General features: G+C 44.1%; 4 protein-coding genes and 1 pseudogene across 5 annotated transcripts; all 5 read right to left on the bottom strand.

The window, feature by feature from the left end:
• Positions 1 to 1,043: 1,043 nt before the first annotated feature.
• On the bottom strand, positions 1,044 to 2,472 carry LOC309482404 (zona pellucida sperm-binding protein 4-like; annotated as a pseudogene). The gene is made up of 3 exons: positions 2,107 to 2,472; positions 1,608 to 2,034; positions 1,044 to 1,538 (listed from the first exon to the last, which is right to left on the bottom strand). The product of its transcript is annotated as a zona pellucida sperm-binding protein 4-like (transcript).
• A 3,310-nt stretch (positions 2,473 to 5,782) lies between these two features.
• On the bottom strand, positions 5,783 to 6,938 carry LOC309482111 (zona pellucida sperm-binding protein 4-like). The gene is made up of 5 exons (XM_082147343.1): positions 6,846 to 6,938; positions 6,616 to 6,773; positions 6,347 to 6,539; positions 6,130 to 6,277; positions 5,783 to 6,044 (listed from the first exon to the last, which is right to left on the bottom strand). The coding sequence occupies exons 1-5, from the start codon at positions 6,908 to 6,910 to the stop codon at positions 5,955 to 5,957; spliced, it is 654 nt and encodes a 217-aa protein (XP_082003469.1). The 5' UTR covers positions 6,911 to 6,938; the 3' UTR covers positions 5,783 to 5,954.
• Positions 6,939 to 10,544: 3,606 nt separating this feature from the next.
• Positions 10,545 to 12,633, bottom strand: LOC309482119 (zona pellucida sperm-binding protein 4-like). Its single transcript, XM_082147355.1, has 6 exons — positions 12,578 to 12,633; positions 11,608 to 12,505; positions 11,109 to 11,535; positions 10,892 to 11,039; positions 10,734 to 10,806; positions 10,545 to 10,655 (listed from the first exon to the last, which is right to left on the bottom strand). The coding sequence occupies exons 3-6, from the start codon at positions 11,180 to 11,182 to the stop codon at positions 10,579 to 10,581; spliced, it is 372 nt and encodes a 123-aa protein (XP_082003481.1). The 5' UTR covers positions 11,183 to 11,535; positions 11,608 to 12,505; positions 12,578 to 12,633; the 3' UTR covers positions 10,545 to 10,578.
• A 2,673-nt stretch (positions 12,634 to 15,306) lies between these two features.
• On the bottom strand, positions 15,307 to 16,531 carry LOC309482097 (zona pellucida sperm-binding protein 4-like). The gene is made up of 6 exons (XM_082147331.1): positions 16,370 to 16,531; positions 16,140 to 16,297; positions 15,871 to 16,063; positions 15,654 to 15,801; positions 15,496 to 15,568; positions 15,307 to 15,417 (listed from the first exon to the last, which is right to left on the bottom strand). The coding sequence occupies exons 1-6, from the start codon at positions 16,432 to 16,434 to the stop codon at positions 15,341 to 15,343; spliced, it is 714 nt and encodes a 237-aa protein (XP_082003457.1). The 5' UTR covers positions 16,435 to 16,531; the 3' UTR covers positions 15,307 to 15,340.
• A 3,538-nt stretch (positions 16,532 to 20,069) lies between these two features.
• LOC309482108 (zona pellucida sperm-binding protein 4-like) lies at positions 20,070 to 21,225 on the bottom strand. The gene is made up of 5 exons (XM_082147341.1): positions 21,133 to 21,225; positions 20,903 to 21,060; positions 20,634 to 20,826; positions 20,417 to 20,564; positions 20,070 to 20,331 (listed from the first exon to the last, which is right to left on the bottom strand). The coding sequence occupies exons 1-5, from the start codon at positions 21,195 to 21,197 to the stop codon at positions 20,242 to 20,244; spliced, it is 654 nt and encodes a 217-aa protein (XP_082003467.1). The 5' UTR covers positions 21,198 to 21,225; the 3' UTR covers positions 20,070 to 20,241.
• Positions 21,226 to 24,325: the final 3,100 nt, after the last annotated feature.

Raw genomic sequence — 24,325 nt, 5'->3', positions numbered from 1 at the left:
ACATTCTGTGAGTGAGATCCCACCCCCTATGGGTGGGTTGAAAACATGCAGAACTAGCTCCTAGCACTGGCTGTAGTTTCTAGCCTCTGGCCAAAAAGTCCTCCGATGACGCGAAATGACGTTTTTTGCGTCATGGGAGGATTTTTTCCAGACAAAAAATAAATAAAAATACATGAAATCTCTCATCTCAGGGGGATATGAGGGAGGGAAGCACAGTAATTTGAAAATACTACAGGTTTTCTACTGATACAAAGCTTAATGCCTTTAAATCACACCTGCTAGCGCACTTCTTCAATGTTTACGTACTAGGTCAGCGGTAGAGTACACCGTTTTGTGGCTGTTTGAACACATTCAACCACATGAGCATCTACTCTATGAAAGCAATCTGGTCGAATGTGTTGGACTACCTCCGGAAGTGGCCAAAAATAGACAAGCTCCAAAAAAATAGCCCCTTTTTACACCTTCATTTACCACAGTCCACCTGTGATCCGATTTACAAAAATGCTTCTTAGTACCAGGTGTAAACAAGGCCTTGGACAGCTACCTAGTTGGGATACAACAGTTTAGGGATTAATGCTTAAATGAAAGTAGTCTACATTACTGGGACTAGCCTGAAAAAAAGAAAATCAGTATCAACCTGCACTCATCCTTTATCCCAAGATATTATTCTATACTTGCGTGACTGTAAAAAAGCGTGACTGTAAAAAAGCACTACAAAAAGCCAACGAGTGACCTCAAGAGAGGGGTTTGGGCATCAATATATGCAGTTATGCTAGTCCAGCCATAAAGTCGTATGTAAAGCCTCAAACAGACAGAAGCTAAAACCTTAATTTGATATGTGAAACATGAACAGGGGCCCAAGTTAACGACTAGAACTTGGCAAATGGTAAAGTTAAATGGCTTAGGCAGAAACTTGGCTTGTTTTAGTTCAAGTCAAGAATCTCAATGCACAAAAGAAAAAGGTTTAGTAGTGCAGAAGTCAAACTGAGAACAGTCATGAAACATCCAACTCCAGACAGAAATGAATAGCAAAGAGAAACATGTTGAGTTTCATGAAGTTTATTAAAACACTTAAATTCACTTGACCAGGTTAACTTGTCCACTAGACACCACAGTTTGCCCACTAGAGATGGTCTTGACGTGCGTGTCTCTTCCTGTAAAAAGTGGTAGAAGCATGAGGGGCATTCAAATAAATTCTCAGTTCCTGAAGTCAACTTACAGCAAGCACTCACTTTTCCTAGTGCAACTTTGCTCACAGGAGCCAGAGGAGGGATGGCACACCGCTGTACTACAGTGGATGAAGATCTAACAGAGGGGGAAAGGGTTAAGCCATAGAAATCACTGTAAAAAGCACTAATATTAAGGGTTGAGGTAAGGCTGCAGAGCATACGGTTTCCTGCAGAGGAGCCAGTGATGCTGGATCTACAAATGTGAACATCTTCACAACAAAGCGCTTGTAGTGGGTCGGGAACTGAAGACCAGATGATCCAGCCACTGGAACCAATGTGGTCAGGTAACGATCATCCTGGTAAGGGCATCTGAAAGGCAAAGAGGCAGTCAGAAATGCCTTACAGCACACTAGATGGATAAAGACTGGCCTTACTCACCCATCAACCAGAAGATCCCATTGGGGTAGACTGAGTGGACTGGGGGTTGATGTCGCCCAGCAACGTCCCAGCATCAGGACAATGTTGGGGTCGGTCCTCTCCAAAATGTGCACCTCAACATACACAGGCTCCCGCAGGACTTTTGTAACTGGATAATCAGCATCACTGTAGTAGGACGTGTACGCCTCGTCCCCTGAGGAAGAATGCAGTGTTTAACTAGAAACTGGAGTTTTAGAAAGGCTTTAGGCATACTTGGGACCAACACTTACCTTCTGCACAGCCTTTGGTGACACATTGACCATTTGCCAGTCTAAGCTCCACCCTGAGGGGTCCAGGAGCAGCTACTGGTGGAGGTGGAGGAACGGTGTTGACCTCCACAACCAGAGCTTCCACAGAGGTACCAGAGTACCTACACTGGAAGAGAAGCCTGGACAACAAACGGTGAGCTTGTAGCATTTGTCAATGATTTTACATTTATGATAAAGCATACATCACTTACTCAAAATGGCTGTCCCTTGTAATGGAACCAAGTGGTCCGATACCCACTTCATATGAGGAGGTCATTCTGTTTTCATACACCACATATCCACTGTCCTCCTGCAAATAGTAACATTGTTAGCATCCAATCCATTCTAAGCCATGCAGAACAAAACCACAAGCAGCTACTCGCCATCATGCTTGTGCCACATGCAGTGACAGGGAACTGGTATATAGCAAAGAAAGGTGTGGATCCCACTGGACTGCAAGCTGGATCACTTCCACCCAGGAGACGGACTGAATCCAGGCTCAATCGAGGCAGCGTAACATCTCTAGCCACCACTACCACAAACTGACCATCTCTTATACACTGGACAGTCACTGGAACGAGTTACAAGAGCAGGTTATTGCTGAGGATCAGTTTAACATGAATGCCTCTACACTGACTCTACACTCTTACCTGCCTTCCCATAGTAACACTGCTGTCCGTTAAAGCAGCAGTTGATAGCAGCACACTCAGCACCACTGATACCAGGTGGTCCACATTGAATCTGCTCATAATCAGCTACAGTACATTTGTCAAGGGGCTCTGCCTGTGCCACTGGCTGCTTAGGCTGAAACTGCTGAGGAAACTGTTGACTAGCTTGCTGTTGAACTGACTGAGAAAACTGTTGACTAGCTTGCTGTTGAACTGACTGAGGAAACTGTTGACTGGCTTGCTGTTGAACTGACTGAGGAAACTGTTGACTAGCTTGCTGTTGAACTGCCTGAGGAAACTGTTGACTAGCTTGCTGTTGAACTGCCTGAGGAAACCATTGACTAGCTTGCTGTTGAACCTGCTGAGGAAACTGTTGACTAGCTTGCTGTTGAACTGGCTTTTGAACCTGCTGAGGAAACCATTGACTAGCTTGCTGTTGAACCTGCTGACTAGCTTGCTTTTGAACTGGCTTTTGAACCTGCTGAGGAAACTGTTGACTAGCTTGCTTTTGAACCTGCTGAGGAAACCATTGACTAGCTTGCTGTTGAACCTGCTGAGGAAACCGTTGACTAGCTTGCTTTTGAACTGGCTTTTGAACCTGCTGAGGAAGCCATTGACTAGATTGCTGTTGAACTGGCTTTTGGACCTGCTGAGGAAACCATTGACTAGATTGCTGTTGAACTGGCTTTTGAAACCGCTGGTCAGTTTGCTGGAACATCAGAGCTTGAGGATTCTGGGGCAGATCACTCCACTTCGGAACAGCATGACTGACCGCACAGAACCAAACACAAAGTGCCAGAGACTGAACAGCACACCAACTTCTTGCCATTGTTCAACAGCTAGTCACACTGCTGAGGTGCTGCCCTTTGGTCTTTTTGTACTCTACAGACTTTGGCTAATTAATGATAATCCCTCCCTCTTCATTAACAGTCATGATTCTCCAGACTTGCACGAGTGGGAGTTTATACAACTAGGGCTGCGTTCCAGTCCACTTTTAGACACGCACTTGCGAACTTCCCTAAGCACTTCCCCTCGGGGGAATCCCTGCCGCCATTTTGAAGTGCGTTCCACTTCGTGAAGTGCGTTCCACTTCGTGAAGTGGACGAGGGAAGTTTATATGGACAGACCCTCGTTCCCTCGATTTTGACCGAGGGAGCGAGTCTACTTCATATGTACACTTCAGGCACCTATATGTCCCACAATGCAGTACGATTGTGACGTCACCACAAATCTCGTCTAATCACCACCACAACAAACAACTCTATGATATATTAATTATATATTTTTTAATTTAAAACAACCCAAGTCCAAGTACACCTATATACATTTGGATGCTGAATTAAACAAATTATTAAAGGGGGAAAAAAAATGTAAATAATAAATCAACTCCATAGCTGATTCCAAGTGATCAAGGGCTTAGGACGTTCCAATTCAGCCCATTGCAGTTTCCGCCAGTAGTGGGCACTCGTGCAACGTAAGCAATGACGCACATCCGAGTGAACGAGACGGAGGGGAGTTAGCGAATGAAGGGCATGGCAATTTTGGACTGGAATGCAGCATAGGTGATTCTATTGTTTCTTAAAAGTCAATTTTTCCCTTTTGAACATACATAAAACCACATTGAGCTGAATTCAGAATAGTATGCTAGTACTATTTCTGCCATTCTGAATTCAGCCTTTTTTTTATATTAGATGTTTTTGCTATTCTGGATTGTTTTTTCTTTTTCTTTGAAACACATCATAGTTTTCTTATGGCAACAGGCCTGTATATTTTAAGAAAATTTAAAGGGATACTTCACCTCTGGAACGATGAATGTGTATTTAAAATGGGTCATTTATGTAGTAGAAATGTGAAATTATTTTTGAATTTGGAGCCTTCTAGACTGAGAAAAGCCAGAAAATGTATTTTTGGCTCATGTGGATGAAAGACAACAACTCCCAGAATGCACTTGCTTCGCTGCCCTACGAGGCCACTCCCAAGCCACGCCTACCGGTAAGAGAGCGCAGTTAAACAACTAAGCTAGGCTACTAGTTGACTCAAAAGACGCCGTTTTATCGTGAGTCTCCGTGACGAGTCTGCCCGGGATTTCGAGATCGCCCAAAATGTCCGGGATTCGGCTTTTCAGAACAAGAGCCTGATAGCTTAGCTTCCAAAAAAAGATGGCTGACACTATTTGTACATTCTGTGAGTGAGATCCCACCCCCTATGGGTGGGTTGAAAACATGCAGAACTAGCTCCTAGCACTGGCTGTAGTTTCTAGCCTCTGGCCAAAAAGTCCTCCGATGACGCGAAATGACGTTTTTTGCGTCATGGGAGGATTTTTTCCAGACAAAAAATAAATAAAAATACATGAAATCCCTCATCTCAGGGGGATATGAGGGAGGGAAGCACAGTAATTTGAAAATACTACAGGTTTTCTACTGATACAAAGCTTAATGCCTTTAAATCACACCTGCTAGCGCACTTCTTCAATGTTTACGTACTAGGTCAGCGGTAGAGTACACCGTTTTGTGGCTGTTCGAACACATTCAACCACATGAGCATCTACTCTATGAAAGCAATCTGGTCGAATGTGTTGGACTACCTCCGGAAGTGGCCAAAAATAGACAAGCTCCAAAAAAATAGCCCCTTTTTACACCTTCATTTACCACAGTCCACCTGTGATCCGATTTACAAAAATGCTTCTTAGTACCAGGTGTAAACAAGGCCTTGGACAGCTACCTAGTTGGGATACAACAGTTTAGGGATTAATGCTTAAATGAAAGTAGTCTACATTACTGGGACTAGCCTGAAAAAAAGAAAATCCGTATCAACCTGCACTCATCCTTTATCCCAAGATATTATTCTATACTTGCGTGACTGTAAAAAAGCGTGACTGTAAAAAAGCACTACAAAAAGCCAACGAGTGACCTCAAGAGAGGGGTTTGGGCATCAATATATGCAGTTATGCTAGTCCAGCCATAAAGTCGTATGTAAAGCCTCAAACAGACAGAAGCTAAAACCTTAATTTGATATGTGAAACATGAACAGGGGCCCAAGTTAACGACTAGAACTTGGCAAATGGTAAAGTTAAATGGCTTAGGCAGAAACTTGGCTTGTTTTAGTTCAAGTCAAGAATCTCAATGCACAAAAGAAAAAGGTTTAGTAGTGCAGAAGTCAAACTGAGAACAGTCATGAAACATCCAACTCCAGACAGAAATGAATAGCAAAGAGAAACATGTTGAGTTTCATGAAGTTTATTAAAACACTTAAATTCACTTGACCAGGTTAACTTGTCCACTAGACACCACAGTTTGCCCACTAGAGATGGTCTTGACGTGCGTGTCTCTTCCTGTAAAAAGTGGTAGAAGCATGAGGGGCATTCAAATAAATTCTCAGTTCCTGAAGTCAACTTACAGCAAGCACTCACTTTTCCTAGTGCAACTTTGCTCACAGGAGCCAGAGGAGGGATGGCACACCGCTGTACTACAGTGGATGAAGATCTAACAGAGGGGGAAAGGGTTAAGCCATAGAAATCACTGTAAAAAGCACTAATATTAAGGGTTGAGGTAAGGCTGCAGAGCATACGGTTTCCTGCAGAGGAGCCAGTGATGCTGGATCTACAAATGTGAACATCTTCACAACAAAGCGCTTGTAGTGGGTCGGGAACTGAAGACCAGATGATCCAGCCACTGGAACCAATGTGGTCAGGTAACGATCATCCTGGTAAGGGCATCTGAAAGGCAAAGAGGCAGTCAGAAATGCCTTACAGCACACTAGATGGATAAAGACTGGCCTTACTCACCCATCAACCAGAAGATCCCATTGGGGTAGACTGAGTGGACTGGGGGTTGATGTCGCCCAGCAACGTCCCAGCATCAGGACAATGTTGGGGTCGGTCCTCTCCAAAATGTGCACCTCAACATACACAGGCTCCCGCAGGACTTTTGTAACTGGATAATCAGCATCACTGTAGTAGGACGTGTACGCCTCGTCCCCTGAGGAAGAATGCAGTGTTTAACTAGAAACTGGAGTTTTAGAAAGGCTTTAGGCATACTTGGGACCAACACTTACCTTCTGCACAGCCTTTGGTGACACATTGACCATTTGCCAGTCTAAGCTCCACCCTGAGGGGTCCAGGAGCAGCTACTGGTGGAGGTGGAGGAACGGTGTTGACCTCCACAACCAGAGCTTCCACAGAGGTACCAGAGTACCTACACTGGAAGAGAAGCCTGGACAACAAACGGTGAGCTTGTAGCATTTGTCAATGATTTTACATTTATGATAAAGCATACATCACTTACTCAAAATGGCTGTCCCTTGTAATGGAACCAAGTGGTCCGATACCCACTTCATATGAGGAGGTCATTCTGTTTTCATACACCACATATCCACTGTCCTCCTGCAAATAGTAACATTGTTAGCATCCAATCCATTCTAAGCCATGCAGAACAAAACCACAAGCAGCTACTCGCCATCATGCTTGTGCCACATGCAGTGACAGGGAACTGGTATATAGCAAAGAAAGCTGTGGATCCCACTGGACTGCAAGCTGGATCACTTCCACCCAGGAGACGGACTGAATCCAGGCTCAATCGAGGCAGCGTAACATCTCTAGCCACCACTACCACAAACTGACCATCTCTTATACACTGGACAGTCACTGGAACGAGTTACAAGAGCAGGTTATTGCTGAGGATCAGTTTAACATGAATGCCTCTACACTGACTCTACACTCTTACCTGCCTTCCCATAGTAACACTGCTGTCCGTTAAAGCAGCAGTTGATAGCAGCACACTCAGCACCACTGATACCAGGTGGTCCACATTGAATCTGCTCATAATCAGCTACAGTACATTTGTCAAGGGGCTCTGCCTGTGCCACTGGCTGCTTAGGCTGAAACTGCTGAGGAAACTGTTGACTAGCTTGCTGTTGAACTGACTGAGAAAACTGTTGACTAGCTTGCTGTTGAACTGACTGAGGAAACTGTTGACTGGCTTGCTGTTGAACTGACTGAGGAAACTGTTGACTAGCTTGCTGTTGAACTGCCTGAGGAAACTGTTGACTAGCTTGCTGTTGAACTGCCTGAGGAAACCATTGACTAGCTTGCTGTTGAACCTGCTGAGGAAACTGTTGACTAGCTTGCTGTTGAACTGGCTTTTGAACCTGCTGAGGAAACCATTGACTAGCTTGCTGTTGAACCTGCTGACTAGCTTGCTTTTGAACTGGCTTTTGAACCTGCTGAGGAAGCCATTGACTAGCTTGCTGTTGAACCTGCTGAGGAAACTGTTGACTAGCTTGCTTTTGAACCTGCTGAGGAAACCATTGACTAGCTTGCTGTTGAACCTGCTGAGGAAACCGTTGACTAGCTTGCTTTTGAACTGGCTTTTGAACCTGCTGAGGAAGCCATTGACTAGATTGCTGTTGAACTGGCTTTTGGACCTGCTGAGGAAACCATTGACTAGATTGCTGTTGAACTGGCTTTTGAAACCGCTGGTCAGTTTGCTGGAACATCAGAGCTTGAGGATTCTGGGGCAGATCACTCCACTTCGGAACAGCATGACTGACCGCACAGAACCAAACACAAAGTGCCAGAGACTGAACAGCACACCAACTTCTTGCCATTGTTCAACAGCTAGTCACACTGCTGAGGTGCTGCCCTTTGGTCTTTTTGTACTCTACAGACTTTGGCTAATTAATGATAATCCCTCCCTCTTCATTAACAGTCATGATTCTCCAGACTTGCACGAGTGGGAGTTTATACAACTAGGGCTGCGTTCCAGTCCACTTTTAGACACGCACTTGCGAACTTCCCTAAGCACTTCCCCTCGGGGGAATCCCTGCCGCCATTTTGAAGTGCGTTCCACTTCGTGAAGTGGACGAGGGAAGTTTATATGGACAGACACTCGTTCCCTCGATTTTGACCGAGGGAGCGAGTCTACTTCATATGTACACTTCAGGCACCTATATGTCCCACAATGCAGTACGATTGTGACGTCACCACAAATCTCGTCTAATCACCACCACAACAAACAACTCTATGATATATTAATTATATATTTTTTAATTTAAAACAACCCAAGTCCAAGTACACCTATATACATTTGGATGCTGAATTAAACAAATTATTAAAGGGGAAAAAAAAATGTAAATAATAAATCAACTCCATAGCTGATTCCAAGTGATCAAGGGCTTAGGATGTTCCAATTCAGCCCATTGCAGTTTCCGCCAGTAGTGGGCACTCGTGCAACGTAAGCAATGACGCACATCCGAGTGAACGAGACGGAGGGGAGTTAGCGAATGAAGGGCATGGCAATTTTGGACTGGAATGCAGCATAGGTGATTCTATTGTTTCTTAAAAGTCAATTTTTCCCTTTTGAACATACATAAAACCACATTGAGCTGAATTCAGAATAGTATGCTAGTACTATTTCTGCCATTCTGAATTCAGCCTTTTTTTTATATTAGATGTTTTTGCTATTCTGGATTGTTTTTTCTTTTTCTTTGAAACACATCATAGTTTTCTTATGGCAACAGGCCTGTATATTTTAAGAAAATTTAAAGGGATACTTCACCTCTGGAACGATGAATGTGTATTTAAAATGGGTCATTTATGTAGTAGAAATGTGAAATAATTTTTGAATTTGGAGCCTTCTAGACTGAGAAAAGCCAGAAAATGTATTTTTGGCTCATGTGGATGAAAGACAACAACTCCCAGAATGCACTTGCTTCGCTGCCCTACGAGGCCACTCCCAAGCCACGCCTACCGTAAGAGAGCGCAGTTAAACAACTAAGCTAGGCTACTAGTTGACTCAAAACTTAAAAGACGCCGTTTTATCGTGAGTCTCCGTGACGAGTCTGCCCGGGATTTCGAGATCGCCCAAAATGTCCGGGATTCGGCTTTTCAGAACAAGAGCCTGATAGCTTAGCTTCCAAAAAAAGATGGCTGACACTATTTGTACATTCTGTGAGTGAGATCCCACCCCCTATGGGTGGGTTGAAAACATGCAGAACTAGCTCCTAGCACTGGCTGTAGTTTCTAGCCTCTGGCCAAAAAGTCCTCCGATGACGCAAAATGACGTTTTTTGCGTCATGGGAGGATTTTTTCCAGACAAAAAATAAATAAAAATACATGAAATCTCTCATCTCAGGGGGATATGAGGGAGGGAAGCACAGTAATTTGAAAATACTACAGGTTTTCTACTGATACAAAGCTTAATGCCTTTAAATCACACCTGCTAGCGCACTTCTTCAATGTTTACGTACTAGGTCAGCGGTAGAGTACACCGTTTTGTGGCTGTTCGAACACATTCAACCACATGAGCATCTACTCTATGAAAGCAATCTGGTCGAATGTGTTGGACTACCTCCGGAAGTGGCCAAAAATAGACAAGCTCCAAAAAAATAGCCCCTTTTTACACCTTCATTTACCACAGTCCACCTGTGATCCGATTTACAAAAATGCTTCTTAGTACCAGGTGTAAACAAGGCCTTGGACAGCTACCTAGTTGGGATACAACAGTTTAGGGATTAATGCTTAAATGAAAGTAGTCTACATTACTGGGACTAGCCTGAAAAAAAGAAAATCAGTATCAACCTGCACTCATCCTTTATCCCAAGATATTATTCTATACTTGCGTGACTGTAAAAAAGCGTGACTGTAAAAAAGCACTACAAAAAGCCAACGAGTGACCTCAAGAGAGGGGTTTGGGCATCAATATATGCAGTTATGCTAGTCCAGCCATAAAGTCGTATGTAAAGCCTCAAACAGACAGAAGCTAAAACCTTAATTTGATATGTGAAACATGAACAGGGGCCCAAGTTAACGACTAGAACTTGGCAAATGGTAAAGTTAAATGGCTTAGGCAGAAACTTGGCTTGTTTTAGTTCAAGTCAAGAATCTCAATGCACAAAAGAAAAAGGTTTAGTAGTGCAGAAGTCAAACTGAGAACAGTCATGAAACATCCAACTCCAGACAGAAATGAATAGCAAAGAGAAACATGTTGAGTTTCATGAAGTTTATTAAAACACTTAAATTCACTTGACCAGGTTAACTTGTCCACTAGACACCACAGTTTGCCCACTAGAGATGGTCTTGACGTGCGTGTCTCTTCCTGTAAAAAGTGGTAGAAGCATGAGGGGCATTCAAATAAATTCTCAGTTCCTGAAGTCAACTTACAGCAAGCACTCACTTTTCCTAGTGCAACTTTGCTCACATGAGCCAGAGGAGGGATGGCACACCGCTGTACTACAGTGGATGAAGATCTAACAGAGGGGGAAAGGGTTAAGCCATAGAAATCACTGTAAAAAGCACTAATATTAAGGGTTGAGGTAAGGCTGCAGAGCATACGGTTTCCTGCAGAGGAGCCAGTGATGCTGGATCTACAAATGTGAACATCTTCACAACAAAGCGCTTGTAGTGGGTCGGGAACTGAAGACCAGATGATCCAGCCACTGGAACCAATGTGGTCAGGTAACGATCATCCTGGTAAGGGCATCTGAAAGGCAAAGAGGTAGTCAGAAATGCCTTACAGCACACTAGATGGATAAAGACTGGCCTTACTCACCCATCAACCAGAAGATCCCATTGGGGTAGACTGAGTGGACTGGGGGTTGATGTCGCCCAGCAACGTCCCAGCATCAGGACAATGTTGGGGTCGGTCCTCTCCAAAATGTGCACCTCAACATACACAGGCTCCCGCAGGACTTTTGTAACTGGATAATCAGCATCACTGTAGTAGGACGTGTACGCCTCGTCCCCTGAGGAAGAATGCAGTGTTTAACTAGAAACTGGAGTTTTAGAAAGGCTTTAGGCATACTTGGGACCAACACTTACCTTCTGCACAGCCTTTGGTGACACATTGACCATTTGCCAGTCTAAGCTCCACCCTGAGGGGTCCAGGAGCAGCTACTGGTGGAGGTGGAGGAACGGTGTTGACCTCCACAACCAGAGCTTCCACAGAGGTACCAGAGTACCTACACTGGAAGAGAAGCCTGGACAACAAACGGTGAGCTTGTAGCATTTGTCAATGATTTTACATTTATGATAAAGCATACATCACTTACTCAAAATGGCTGTCCCTTGTAATGGAACCAAGTGGTCCGATACCCACTTCATATGAGGAGGTCATTCTGTTTTCATACACCACATATCCACTGTCCTCCTGCAAATAGTAACATTGTTAGCATCCAATCCATTCTAAGCCATGCAGAACAAAACCACAAGCAGCTACTCGCCATCATGCTTGTGCCACATGCAGTGACAGGGAACTGGTATATAGCAAAGAAAGGTGTGGATCCCACTGGACTGCAAGCTGGATCACTTCCACCCAGGAGACGGACTGAATCCAGGCTCAATCGAGGCAGCGTAACATCTCTAGCCACCACTACCACAAACTGACCATCTCTTATACACTGGACAGTCACTGGAACGAGTTACAAGAGCAGGTTATTGCTGAGGATCAGTTTAACATGAATGCCTCTACACTGACTCTACACTCTTACCTGCCTTCCCATAGTAACACTGCTGTCCGTTAAAGCAGCAGTTGATAGCAGCACACTCAGCACCACTGATACCAGGTGGTCCACATTGAATCTGCTCATAATCAGCTACAGTACATTTGTCAAGGGGCTCTGCCTGTGCCACTGGCTGCTTAGGCTGAAACTGCTGAGGAAACTGTTGACTAGCTTGCTGTTGAACTGACTGAGAAAACTGTTGACTAGCTTGCTGTTGAACTGACTGAGGAAACTGTTGACTGGCTTGCTGTTGAACTGACTGAGGAAACTGTTGACTAGCTTGCTGTTGAACTGCCTGAGGAAACTGTTGACTAGCTTGCTGTTGAACTGCCTGAGGAAACCATTGACTAGCTTGCTGTTGAACCTGCTGAGGAAACTGTTGACTAGCTTGCTGTTGAACTGGCTTTTGAACCTGCTGAGGAAACCATTGACTAGCTTGCTGTTGAACCTGCTGACTAGCTTGCTTTTGAACTGGCTTTTGAACCTGCTGAGGAAGCCATTGACTAGCTTGCTGTTGAACCTGCTGAGGAAACTGTTGACTAGCTTGCTTTTGAACCTGCTGAGGAAACCATTGACTAGCTTGCTGTTGAACCTGCTGAGGAAACCGTTGACTAGCTTGCTTTTGAACTGGCTTTTGAACCTGCTGAGGAAGCCATTGACTAGATTGCTGTTGAACTGGCTTTTGGACCTGCTGAGGAAACCATTGACTAGATTGCTGTTGAACTGGCTTTTGAAACCGCTGGTCAGTTTGCTGGAACATCAGAGCTTGAGGATTCTGGGGCAGATCACTCCACTTCGGAACAGCATGACTGACCGCACAGAACCAAACACAAAGTGCCAGAGACTGAACAGCACACCAACTTCTTGCCATTGTTCAACAGCTAGTCACACTGCTGAGGTGCTGCCCTTTGGTCTTTTTGTACTCTACAGACTTTGGCTAATTAATGATAATCCCTCCCTCTTCATTAACAGTCATGATTCTCCAGACTTGCACGAGTGGGAGTTTATACAACTAGGGCTGCGTTCCAGTCCACTTTTAGACACGCACTTGCGAACTTCCCTAAGCACTTCCCCTCGGGGGAATCCCTGCCGCCATTTTGAAGTGCGTTCCACTTCGTGAAGTGGACGAGGGAAGTTTATATGGACAGACACTCGTTCCCTCGATTTTGACCGAGGGAGCGAGTCTACTTCATATGTACACTTCAGGCACCTATATGTCCCACAATGCAGTACGATTGTGACGTCACCACAAATCTCGTCTAATCACCACCACAACAAACAACTCTATGATATATTAATTATATATTTTTTAATTTAAAACAACCCAAGTCCAAGTACACCTATATACATTTGGATGCTGAATTAAACAAATTATTAAAGGGGAAAAAAAAATGTAAATAATAAATCAACTCCATAGCTGATTCCAAGTGATCAAGGGCTTAGGATGTTCCAATTCAGCCCATTGCAGTTTCCGCCAGTAGTGGGCACTCGTGCAACGTAAGCAATGACGCACATCCGAGTGAACGAGACGGAGGGGAGTTAGCGAATGAAGGGCATGGCAATTTTGGACTGGAATGCAGCATAGGTGATTCTATTGTTTCTTAAAAGTCAATTTTTCCCTTTTGAACATACATAAAACCACATTGAGCTGAATTCAGAATAGTATGCTAGTACTATTTCTGCCATTCTGAATTCAGCCTTTTTTTTATATTAGATGTTTTTGCTATTCTGGATTGTTTTTTCTTTTTCTTTGAAACACATCATAGTTTTCTTATGGCAACAGGCCTGTATATTTTAAGAAAATTTAAAGGGATACTTCACCTCTGGAACGATGAATGTGTATTTAAAATGGGTCATTTATGTAGTAGAAATGTGAAATAATTTTTGAATTTGGAGCCTTCTAGACTGAGAAAAGCCAGAAAATGTATTTTTGGCTCATGTGGATGAAAGACAACAACTCCCAGAATGCACTTGCTTCGCTGCCCTACGAGGCCACTCCCAAGCCACGCCTACCGTAAGAGAGCGCAGTTAAACAACTAAGCTAGGCTACTAGTTGACTCAAAACTTAAAAGACGCCGTTTTATCGTGAGTCTCCGTGACGAGTCTGCCCGGGATTTCGAGATCGCCCAAAATGTCCGGGATTCGGCTTTTCAGAACAAGAGCCTGATAGCTTAGCTTCCAAAAAAAGATGGCTGACACTATTTGTACATTCTGTGAGTGAGATCCCACCCCCTATGGGTGGGTTGAAAACATGCAGAACTAGCTCCTAGCACTGGCTGTAGTTTCTAGCCTCTGGCCAAAAAGTCCTCCGATGACGCAAAATGACGTTTTTTGCGTCATGGGAGGATTTTTTCCAGACAAAAAATAAATAAAAATACATGAAATCTCTCATCTCAGGGGGATATGAGGGAGGGAAGCACAGTAATTTGAAAATACTACAGGTTTTCTACTGATACAAAGCTTAATGCCTTTAAATCACACCTGCTAGCGCACTTCTTCAATGTTTACGTACTAGGTCAGCGGTAGAGTACACCGTTTTGTGGCTGTTCGAACACATTCAACCACATGAGCATCTACTCTATGAAAGCAATCTGGTCGAATGTGTTGGACTACCTCCGGAAGTGGCCAAAAATAGACAAGCTCCAAAAAAATAGCCCCTTTTTACACCTTCATTTACCACAGTCCACCTGTGATCCGATTTACAAAAATGCTTCTTAGTACCAGGTGTAAACAAGGCCTTGGACAGCTACCTAGTTGGGATACAACAGTTTAGGGATTAATGCTTAAATGAAAGTAGTCTACATTACTGGGACTAGCCTGAAAAAAAGAAAATCAGTATCAACCTGCACTCATCCTTTATCCCAAGATATTATTCTATACTTGCGTGACTGTAAAAAAGCGTGACTGTAAAAAAGCACTACAAAAAGCCAACGAGTGACCTCAAGAGAGGGGTTTGGGCATCAATATATGCAGTTATGCTAGTCCAGCCATAAAGTCGTATGTAAAGCCTCAAACAGACAGAAGCTAAAACCTTAATTTGATATGTGAAACATGAACAGGGGCCCAAGTTAACGACTAGAACTTGGCAAATGGTAAAGTTAAATGGCTTAGGCAGAAACTTGGCTTGTTTTAGTTCAAGTCAAGAATCTCAATGCACAAAAGAAAAAGGTTTAGTAGTGCAGAAGTCAAACTGAGAACAGTCATGAAACATCCAACTCCAGACAGAAATGAATAGCAAAGAGAAACATGTTGAGTTTCATGAAGTTTATTAAAACACTTAAATTCACTTGACCAGGTTAACTTGTCCACTAGACACCACAGTTTGCCCACTAGAGATGGTCTTGACGTGCGTGTCTCTTCCTGTAAAAAGTGGTAGAAGCATGAGGGGCATTCAAATAAATTCTCAGTTCCTGAAGTCAACTTACAGCAAGCACTCACTTTTCCTAGTGCAACTTTGCTCACATGAGCCAGAGGAGGGATGGCACACCGCTGTACTACAGTGGATGAAGATCTAACAGAGGGGGAAAGGGTTAAGCCATAGAAATCACTGTAAAAAGCACTAATATTAAGGGTTGAGGTAAGGCTGCAGAGCATACGGTTTCCTGCAGAGGAGCCAGTGATGCTGGATCTACAAATGTGAACATCTTCACAACAAAGCGCTTGTAGTGGGTCGGGAACTGAAGACCAGATGATCCAGCCACTGGAACCAATGTGGTCAGGTAACGATCATCCTGGTAAGGGCATCTGAAAGGCAAAGAGGTAGTCAGAAATGCCTTACAGCACACTAGATGGATAAAGACTGGCCTTACTCACCCATCAACCAGAAGATCCCATTGGGGTAGACTGAGTGGACTGGGGGTTGATGTCGCCCAGCAACGTCCCAGCATCAGGACAATGTTGGGGTCGGTCCTCTCCAAAATGTGCACCTCAACATACACAGGCTCCCGCAGGACTTTTGTAACTGGATAATCAGCATCACTGTAGTAGGACGTGTACGCCTCGTCCCCTGAGGAAGAATGCAGTGTTTAACTAGAAACTGGAGTTTTAGAAAGGCTTTAGGCATACTTGGGACCAACACTTACCTTCTGCACAGCCTTTGGTGACACATTGACCATTTGCCAGTCTAAGCTCCACCCTGAGGGGTCCAGGAGCAGCTACTGGTGGAGGTGGAGGAACGGTGTTGACCTCCACAACCAGAGCTTCCACAGAGGTACCAGAGTACCTACACTGGAAGAGAAGCCTGGACAACAAACGGTGAGCTTGTAGCATTTGTCAATGATTTTACATTTATGATAAAGCATACATCACTTACTCAAAATGGCTGTCCCTTGTAATGGAACCAAGTGGTCCGATACCCACTTCATATGAGGAGGTCATTCTGTTTTCATACACCACATATCCACTGTCCTCCTGCAAATAGTAACATTGTTAGCATCCAATCCATTCTAAGCCATGCAGAACAAAACCACAAGCAGCTACTCGCCATCATGCTTGTGCCACATGCAGTGACAGGGAACTGGTATATAGCAAAGAAAGGTGTGGATCCCACTGGACTGCAAGCTGGATCACTTCCACCCAGGAGACGGACTGAATCCAGGCTCAATCGAGGCAGCGTAACATCTCTAGCCACCACTACCACAAACTGACCATCTCTTATACACTGGACAGTCACTGGAACGAGTTACAAGAGCAGGTTATTGCTGAGGATCAGTTTAACATGAATGCCTCTACACTGACTCTACACTCTTACCTGCCTTCCCATAGTAACACTGCTGTCCGTTAAAGCAGCAGTTGATAGCAGCACACTCAGCACCACTGATACCAGGTGGTCCACATTGAATCTGCTCATAATCAGCTACAGTACATTTGTCAAGGGGCTCTGCCTGTGCCACTGGCTGCTTAGGCTGAAACTGCTGAGGAAACTGTTGACTAGCTTGCTGTTGAACTGACTGAGAAAACTGTTGACTAGCTTGCTGTTGAACTGACTGAGGAAACTGTTGACTGGCTTGCTGTTGAACTGACTGAGGAAACTGTTGACTAGCTTGCTGTTGAACTGCCTGAGGAAACCATTGACTAGCTTGCTGTTGAACCTGCTGAGGAAACTGTTGACTAGCTTGCTGTTGAACTGGCTTTTGAACCTGCTGAGGAAACCATTGACTAGCTTGCTGTTGAACCTGCTGACTAGCTTGCTTTTGAACCGGCTTTTGAACCGGCTTTTGAACCTGCTGAGGAAGCCATTGACTAGCTTGCTGTTGAACCTGCTGAGGAAACTGTTGACTAGCTTGCTTTTGAACTGGCTTTTGAACCTGCTGAGGAAACCATTGACTAGCTTGCTGTTGAACCTGCTGAGGAAACCGTTGACTAGCTTGCTTTTGAACTGGCTTTTGAACCTGCTGAGGAAGCCATTGACTAGATTGCTGTTGAACTGGCTTTTGGACCTGCTGAGGAAACCATTGACTAGATTGCTGTTGAACTGGCTTTTGAAACCGCTGGTCAGTTTGCTGGAACATCAGAGCTTGAGGATTCTGGGGCAGATCACTCCACTTCGGAACAGCATGACTGACCGCACAGAACCAAACACAAAGTGCCAGAGACTGAACAGCACACCAACTTCTTGCCATTGTTCAACAGCTAGTCACACTGCTGAGGTGCTGCCCTTTGGTCTTTTTGTACTCTACAGACTTTGGCTAATTAATGATAATCCCTCCCTCTTCATTAACAGTCATGATTCTCCAGACTTGCACGAGTGGGAGTTTATACAACTAGGGCTGCGTTCCAGTCCACTTTTAGACACGCACTTGCGAACTTCCCTAAGCACTTCCCCTCGGGGGAATCCCTGCCGCCATTTTGAAGTGCGTTCCACTTCGTGAAGTGCGTTCCACTTCGTGAAGTGGACGAGGGAAGTTTATATGGACAGACCCTCGTTCCCTCGATTTTGACCGAGGGAGCGAGTCTACTTCATATGTACACTTCAGGCACCTATATGTCCCACAATGCAGTACGATTGTGACGTCACCACAAATCTCGTCTAATCACCACCACAACAAACAACTCTATGATATATTAATTATATATTTTTTAATTTAAAACAACCCAAGTCCAAGTACACCTATATACATTTGGATGCTGAATTAAACAAATTATCAAAGGGGGAAAAAAAATGTAAATAATAAATCAACTCCATAGCTGATTCCAAGTGATCAAGGGCTTAGGACGTTCCAATTCAGCCCATTGCAGTTTCCGCCAGTAGTGGGCACTCGTGCAACGTAAGCAATGACGCACATCCGAGTGAACGAGACGGAGGGGAGTTAGCGAATGAAGGGCATGGCAATTTTGGACTGGAATGCAGCATAGGTGATTCTATTGTTTCTTAAAAGTCAATTTTTCCCTTTTGAACATACATAAAACCACATTGAGCTGAATTCAGAATAGTATGCTAGTACTATTTCTGCCATTCTGAATTCAGCCTTTTTTTTATATTAGATGTTTTTGCTATTCTGGATTGTTTTTTCTTTTTCTTTGAAACACATCATAGTTTTCTTATGGCAACAGGCCTGTATATTTTAAGAAAATTTAAAGGGATACTTCACCTCTGGAACGATGAATGTGTATTTAAAATGGGTCATTTATGTAGTAGAAATGTGAAATTATTTTTGAATTTGGAGCCTTCTAGACTGAGAAAAGCCAGAAAATGTATTTTTGGCTCATGTGGATGAAAGACAACAACTCCCAGAATGCACTTGCTTCGCTGCCCTACGAGGCCACTCCCAAGCCACGCCTACCGGTAAGAGAGCGCAGTTAAACAACTAAGCTAGGCTACTAGTTTACTCAAAAGACGCCGTTTTATCGTGAGTCTCCGTGACGAGTCTGCCCGGGATTTCGAGATCGCCCAAAATGTCCGGGATTCGGCTTTTCAGAACAAGAGCCTGATAGCTTAGCTTCCAAAAAAAGATGGCTGACACTATTTGTACATTCTGTGAGTGAGATCCCACCCCCTATGGGTGGGTTGAAAACATGCAGAACTAGCTCCTAGCACTGGCTGTAGTTTCTAGCCTCTGGCCAAAAAGTCCTCCGATGACGCGAAATGACGTTTTTTGCGTCATGGGAGGATTTTTTCCAGACAAAAAATAAATAAAAATACATGAAATCTCTCATCTCAGGGGGATATGAGGGAGGGAAGCACAGTAATTTGAAAATACTACAGGTTTTCTACTGATACAAAGCTTAATGCCTTTAAATCACACCTGCTAGCGCACTTCTTCAATGTTTACGTACTAGGTCAGCGGTAGAGTACACCGTTTTGTGGCTGTTCGAACACATTCAACCACATGAGCATCTACTCTATGAAAGCAATCTGGTCGAATGTGTTGGACTACCTCCGGAAGTGGCCAAAAATAGACAAGCTCCAAAAAAATAGCCCCTTTTTACACCTTCATTTACCACAGTCCACCTGTGATCCGATTTACAAAAATGCTTCTTAGTACCAGGTGTAAACAAGGCCTTGGACAGCTACCTAGTTGGGATACAACAGTTTAGGGATTAATGCTTAAATGAAAGTAGTCTACATTACTGGGACTAGCCTGAAAAAAAGAAAATCCGTATCAACCTGCACTCATCCTTTATCCCAAGATATTATTCTATACTTGCGTGACTGTAAAAAAGCGTGACTGTAAAAAAGCACTACAAAAAGCCAACGAGTGACCTCAAGAGAGGGGTTTGGGCATCAATATATGCAGTTATGCTAGTCCAGCCATAAAGTCGTATGTAAAGCCTCAAACAGACAGAAGCTAAAACCTTAATTTGATATGTGAAACATGAACAGGGGCCCAAGTTAACGACTAGAACTTGGCAAATGGTAAAGTTAAATGGCTTAGGCAGAAACTTGGCTTGTTTTAGTTCAAGTCAAGAATCTCAATGCACAAAAGAAAAAGGTTTAGTAGTGCAGAAGTCAAACTGAGAACAGTCATGAAACATCCAACTCCAGACAGAAATGAATAGCAAAGAGAAACATGTTGAGTTTCATGAAGTTTATTAAAACACTTAAATTCACTTGACCAGGTTAACTTGTCCACTAGACACCACAGTTTGCCCACTAGAGATGGTCTTGACGTGCGTGTCTCTTCCTGTAAAAAGTGGTAGAAGCATGAGGGGCATTCAAATAAATTCTCAGTTCCTGAAGTCAACTTACAGCAAGCACTCACTTTTCCTAGTGCAACTTTGCTCACAGGAGCCAGAGGAGGGATGGCACACCGCTGTACTACAGTGGATGAAGATCTAACAGAGGGGGAAAGGGTTAAGCCATAGAAATCACTGTAAAAAGCACTAATATTAAGGGTTGAGGTAAGGCTGCAGAGCATACGGTTTCCTGCAGAGGAGCCAGTGATGCTGGATCTACAAATGTGAACATCTTCACAACAAAGCGCTTGTAGTGGGTCGGGAACTGAAGACCAGATGATCCAGCCACTGGAACCAATGTGGTCAGGTAACGATCATCCTGGTAAGGGCATCTGAAAGGCAAAGAGGCAGTCAGAAATGCCTTACAGCACACTAGATGGATAAAGACTGGCCTTACTCACCCATCAACCAGAAGATCCCATTGGGGTAGACTGAGTGGACTGGGGGTTGATGTCGCCCAGCAACGTCCCAGCATCAGGACAATGTTGGGGTCGGTCCTCTCCAAAATGTGCACCTCAACATACACAGGCTCCCGCAGGACTTTTGTAACTGGATAATCAGCATCACTGTAGTAGGACGTGTACGCCTCGTCCCCTGAGGAAGAATGCAGTGTTTAACTAGAAACTGGAGTTTTAGAAAGGCTTTAGGCATACTTGGGACCAACACTTACCTTCTGCACAGCCTTTGGTGACACATTGACCATTTGCCAGTCTAAGCTCCACCCTGAGGGGTCCAGGAGCAGCTACTGGTGGAGGTGGAGGAACGGTGTTGACCTCCACAACCAGAGCTTCCACAGAGGTACCAGAGTACCTACACTGGAAGAGAAGCCTGGACAACAAACGGTGAGCTTGTAGCATTTGTCAATGATTTTACATTTATGATAAAGCATACATCACTTACTCAAAATGGCTGTCCCTTGTAATGGAACCAAGTGGTCCGATACCCACTTCATATGAGGAGGTCATTCTGTTTTCATACACCACATATCCACTGTCCTCCTGCAAATAGTAACATTGTTAGCATCCAATCCATTCTAAGCCATGCAGAACAAAACCACAAGCAGCTACTCGCCATCATGCTTGTGCCACATGCAGTGACAGGGAACTGGTATATAGCAAAGAAAGCTGTGGATCCCACTGGACTGCAAGCTGGATCACTTCCACCCAGGAGACGGACTGAATCCAGGCTCAATCGAGGCAGCGTAACATCTCTAGCCACCACTACCACAAACTGACCATCTCTTATACACTGGACAGTCACTGGAACGAGTTACAAGAGCAGGTTATTGCTGAGGATCAGTTTAACATGAATGCCTCTACACTGACTCTACACTCTTACCTGCCTTCCCATAGTAACACTGCTGTCCGTTAAAGCAGCAGTTGATAGCAGCACACTCAGCACCACTGATACCAGGTGGTCCACATTGAATCTGCTCATAATCAGCTACAGTACATTTGTCAAGGGGCTCTGCCTGTGCCACTGGCTGCTTAGGCTGAAACTGCTGAGGAAACTGTTGACTAGCTTGCTGTTGAACTGACTGAGAAAACTGTTGACTAGCTTGCTGTTGAACTGACTGAGGAAACTGTTGACTGGCTTGCTGTTGAACTGACTGAGGAAACTGTTGACTAGCTTGCTGTTGAACTGCCTGAGGAAACTGTTGACTAGCTTGCTGTTGAACTGCCTGAGGAAACCATTGACTAGCTTGCTGTTGAACCTGCTGAGGAAACTGTTGACTAGCTTGCTGTTGAACTGGCTTTTGAACCTGCTGAGGAAACCATTGACTAGCTTTCTGTTGAACCTGCTGACTAGCTTGCTTTTGAACTGGCTTTTGAACCGGCTTTTGAACCTGCTGAGGAAGCCATTGACTAGCTTGCTGTTGAACCTGCTGAGGAAACTGTTGACTAGCTTGCTTTTGAACTGGCTTTTGAACCTGCTGAGGAAACCATTGACTAGCTTGCTGTTGAACCTGCTGAGGAAACCGTTGACTAGCTTGCTTTTGAACTGGCTTTTGAACCTGCTGAGGAAGCCATTGACTAGATTGCTGTTGAACTGGCTTTTGGACCTGCTGAGGAAACCATTGACTAGATTGCTGTTGAACTGGCTTTTGAAACCGCTGGTCAGTTTGCTGGAACATCAGAGCTTGAGGATTCTGGGGCAGATCACTCCACTTCGGAACAGCATGACTGACCGCACAGAACCAAACACAAAGTGCCAGAGACTGAACAGCACACCAACTTCTTGCCATTGTTCAACAGCTAGTCACACTGCTGAGGTGCTGCCCTTTGGTCTTTTTGTACTCTACAGACTTTGGCTAATTAATGATAATCCCTCCCTCTTCATTAACAGTCATGATTCTCCAGACTTGCACGAGTGGGAGTTTATACAACTAGGGCTGCGTTCCAGTCCACTTTTAGACACGCACTTGCGAACTTCCCTAAGCACTTCCCCTCGGGGGAATCCCTGCCGCCATTTTGAAGTGCGTTCCACTTCGTGAAGTGGACGAGGGAAGTTTATATGGACAGACCCTCGTTCCCTCGATTTTGACCGAGGGAGCGAGTCTACTTCATATGTACACTTCAGGCACCTATATGTCCCACAATGCAGTACGATTGTGACGTCACCACAAATCTCGTCTAATCACCACCACAACAAACAACTCTATGATATATTAATTATATATTTTTTAATTTAAAACAACCCAAGTCCAAGTACACCTATATACATTTGGATGCTGAATTAAACAAATTATCAAAGGGGGAAAAAAAATGTAAATAATAAATCAACTCCATAGCTGATTCCAAGTGATCAAGGGCTTAGGACGTTCCAATTCAGCCCATTGCAGTTTCCGCCAGTAGTGGGCACTCGTGCAACGTAAGCAATGACGCACATCCGAGTGAACGAGACGGAGGGGAGTTAGCGAATGAAGGGCATGGCAATTTTGGACTGGAATGCAGCATAGGTGATTCTATTGTTTCTTAAAAGTCAATTTTTCCCTTTTGAACATACATAAAACCACATTGAGCTGAATTCAGAATAGTATGCTAGTACTATTTCTGCCATTCTGAATTCAGCCTTTTTTTTATATTAGATGTTTTTGCTATTCTGGATTGTTTTTTCTTTTTCTTTGAAACACATCATAGTTTTCTTATGGCAACAGGCCTGTATATTAAAGGGATACTTCACCTCTGGAACGATGAATGTGTATTTAAAATGGGTCATTTATGTAGTAGAAATGTGAAATTATTTTTGAATTTGGAGCCTTCTAGACTGAGAAAAGCCAGAAAATGTATTTTTGGCTCATGTGGATGAAAGACAACAACTCCCAGAATGCACTTGCTTCGCTGCCCTACGAGGCCACTCCCAAGCCACGCCTACCGGTAAGAGAGCGCAGTTAAACAACTAAGCTAGGCTACTAGTTGACTCAAAAGACGCCGTTTTATCGTGAGTCTCCGTGACGAGTCTGCCCGGGATTTCGAGATCGCCCAAAATGTCCGGGATTCGGCTTTTCAGAACAAGAGCCTGATAGCTTAGCTTCCAAAAAAAGATGGCTGACACTATTTGTACATTCTGTGAGTGAGATCCCACCCCCTATGGGTGGGTTGAAAACATGCAGAACTAGCTCCTAGCACTGGCTGTAGTTTCTAGCCTCTGGCCAAAAAGTCCTCCGATGACGCAAAATGACGTTTTTTGCGTCATGGGAGGATTTTTTCCAGACAAAAAATAAATAAAAATACATGAAATCCCTCATCTCAGGGGGATATGAGGGAGGGAAGCACAGTAATTTGAAAATACTACAGGTTTTCTACTGATACAAAGCTTAATGCCTTTAAATCACACCTGCTAGCGCACTTCTTCAATGTTTACGTACTAGGTCAGCGGTAGAGTACACCGTTTTGTGGCTGTTCGAACACATTCAACCACATGAGCATCTACTCTATGAAAGCAATCTGGTCGAATGTGTTGGACTACCTCCGGAAGTGGCCAAAAATAGACAAGCTCCAAAAAAATAGCCCCTTTTTACACCTTCATTTACCACAGTCCACCTGTGATCCGATTTACAAAAATGCTTCTTAGTACCAGGTGTAAACAAGGC

Source organism: Leuciscus leuciscus (genome assembly GCF_965113295.1).
Source record: "Leuciscus leuciscus genome assembly, chromosome: 19".
Classification (NCBI taxonomy): Eukaryota; Metazoa; Chordata; class Actinopteri; order Cypriniformes; family Leuciscidae; genus Leuciscus; species Leuciscus leuciscus.
The sequence above is the reverse complement of the archived record's forward strand: the minus strand, read 5'-3'. Positions and strand labels throughout refer to the sequence as shown.

What these genes read in the sequence shown, in the direction of transcription:
- LOC309482111 (XM_082147343.1), bottom strand. Translation starts at nt 6,910, where the DNA reads ATGACCTCCTCATATGAAGTGGGTATCGGACCACTTGGTTCCATTACA. An exon ending in ACAAGGGACAGCCATTTTGA is followed by an intron (nt 6,774 to 6,845) that starts GTAAGTGATGTA and finishes TTTGTTGTCCAG; the next exon opens with GCTTCTCTTCCAGTGTAGGT. An exon ending in CACCAAAGGCTGTGCAGAAG is followed by an intron (nt 6,540 to 6,615) that starts GTAAGTGTTGGT and finishes ATTCTTCCTCAG; the next exon opens with GGGACGAGGCGTACACGTCC.
- LOC309482119 (XM_082147355.1), bottom strand. Translation starts at nt 11,182, where the DNA reads ATGCTGGGACGTTGCTGGGCGACATCAACCCCCAGTCCACTCAGTCTA. An exon ending in TGGGATCTTCTGGTTGATGG is followed by an intron (nt 11,040 to 11,108) that starts GTGAGTAAGGCC and finishes TTTGCCTTTCAG; the next exon opens with ATGCCCTTACCAGGATGATC. An exon ending in GCAAAGTTGCACTAGGAAAA is followed by an intron (nt 10,656 to 10,733) that starts GTGAGTGCTTGC and finishes CACTTTTTACAG; the next exon opens with GAAGAGACACGCACGTCAAG.
- LOC309482097 (XM_082147331.1), bottom strand. Translation starts at nt 16,434, where the DNA reads ATGACCTCCTCATATGAAGTGGGTATCGGACCACTTGGTTCCATTACA. An exon ending in TGGGATCTTCTGGTTGATGG is followed by an intron (nt 15,802 to 15,870) that starts GTGAGTAAGGCC and finishes TTTGCCTTTCAG; the next exon opens with ATGCCCTTACCAGGATGATC. An exon ending in TGGCTCCTCTGCAGGAAACC is followed by an intron (nt 15,569 to 15,653) that starts GTATGCTCTGCA and finishes CCCCTCTGTTAG; the next exon opens with ATCTTCATCCACTGTAGTAC.
- LOC309482108 (XM_082147341.1), bottom strand. Translation starts at nt 21,197, where the DNA reads ATGACCTCCTCATATGAAGTGGGTATCGGACCACTTGGTTCCATTACA. An exon ending in CACCAAAGGCTGTGCAGAAG is followed by an intron (nt 20,827 to 20,902) that starts GTAAGTGTTGGT and finishes ATTCTTCCTCAG; the next exon opens with GGGACGAGGCGTACACGTCC. An exon ending in TGGGATCTTCTGGTTGATGG is followed by an intron (nt 20,565 to 20,633) that starts GTGAGTAAGGCC and finishes TTTGCCTTTCAG; the next exon opens with ATGCCCTTACCAGGATGATC.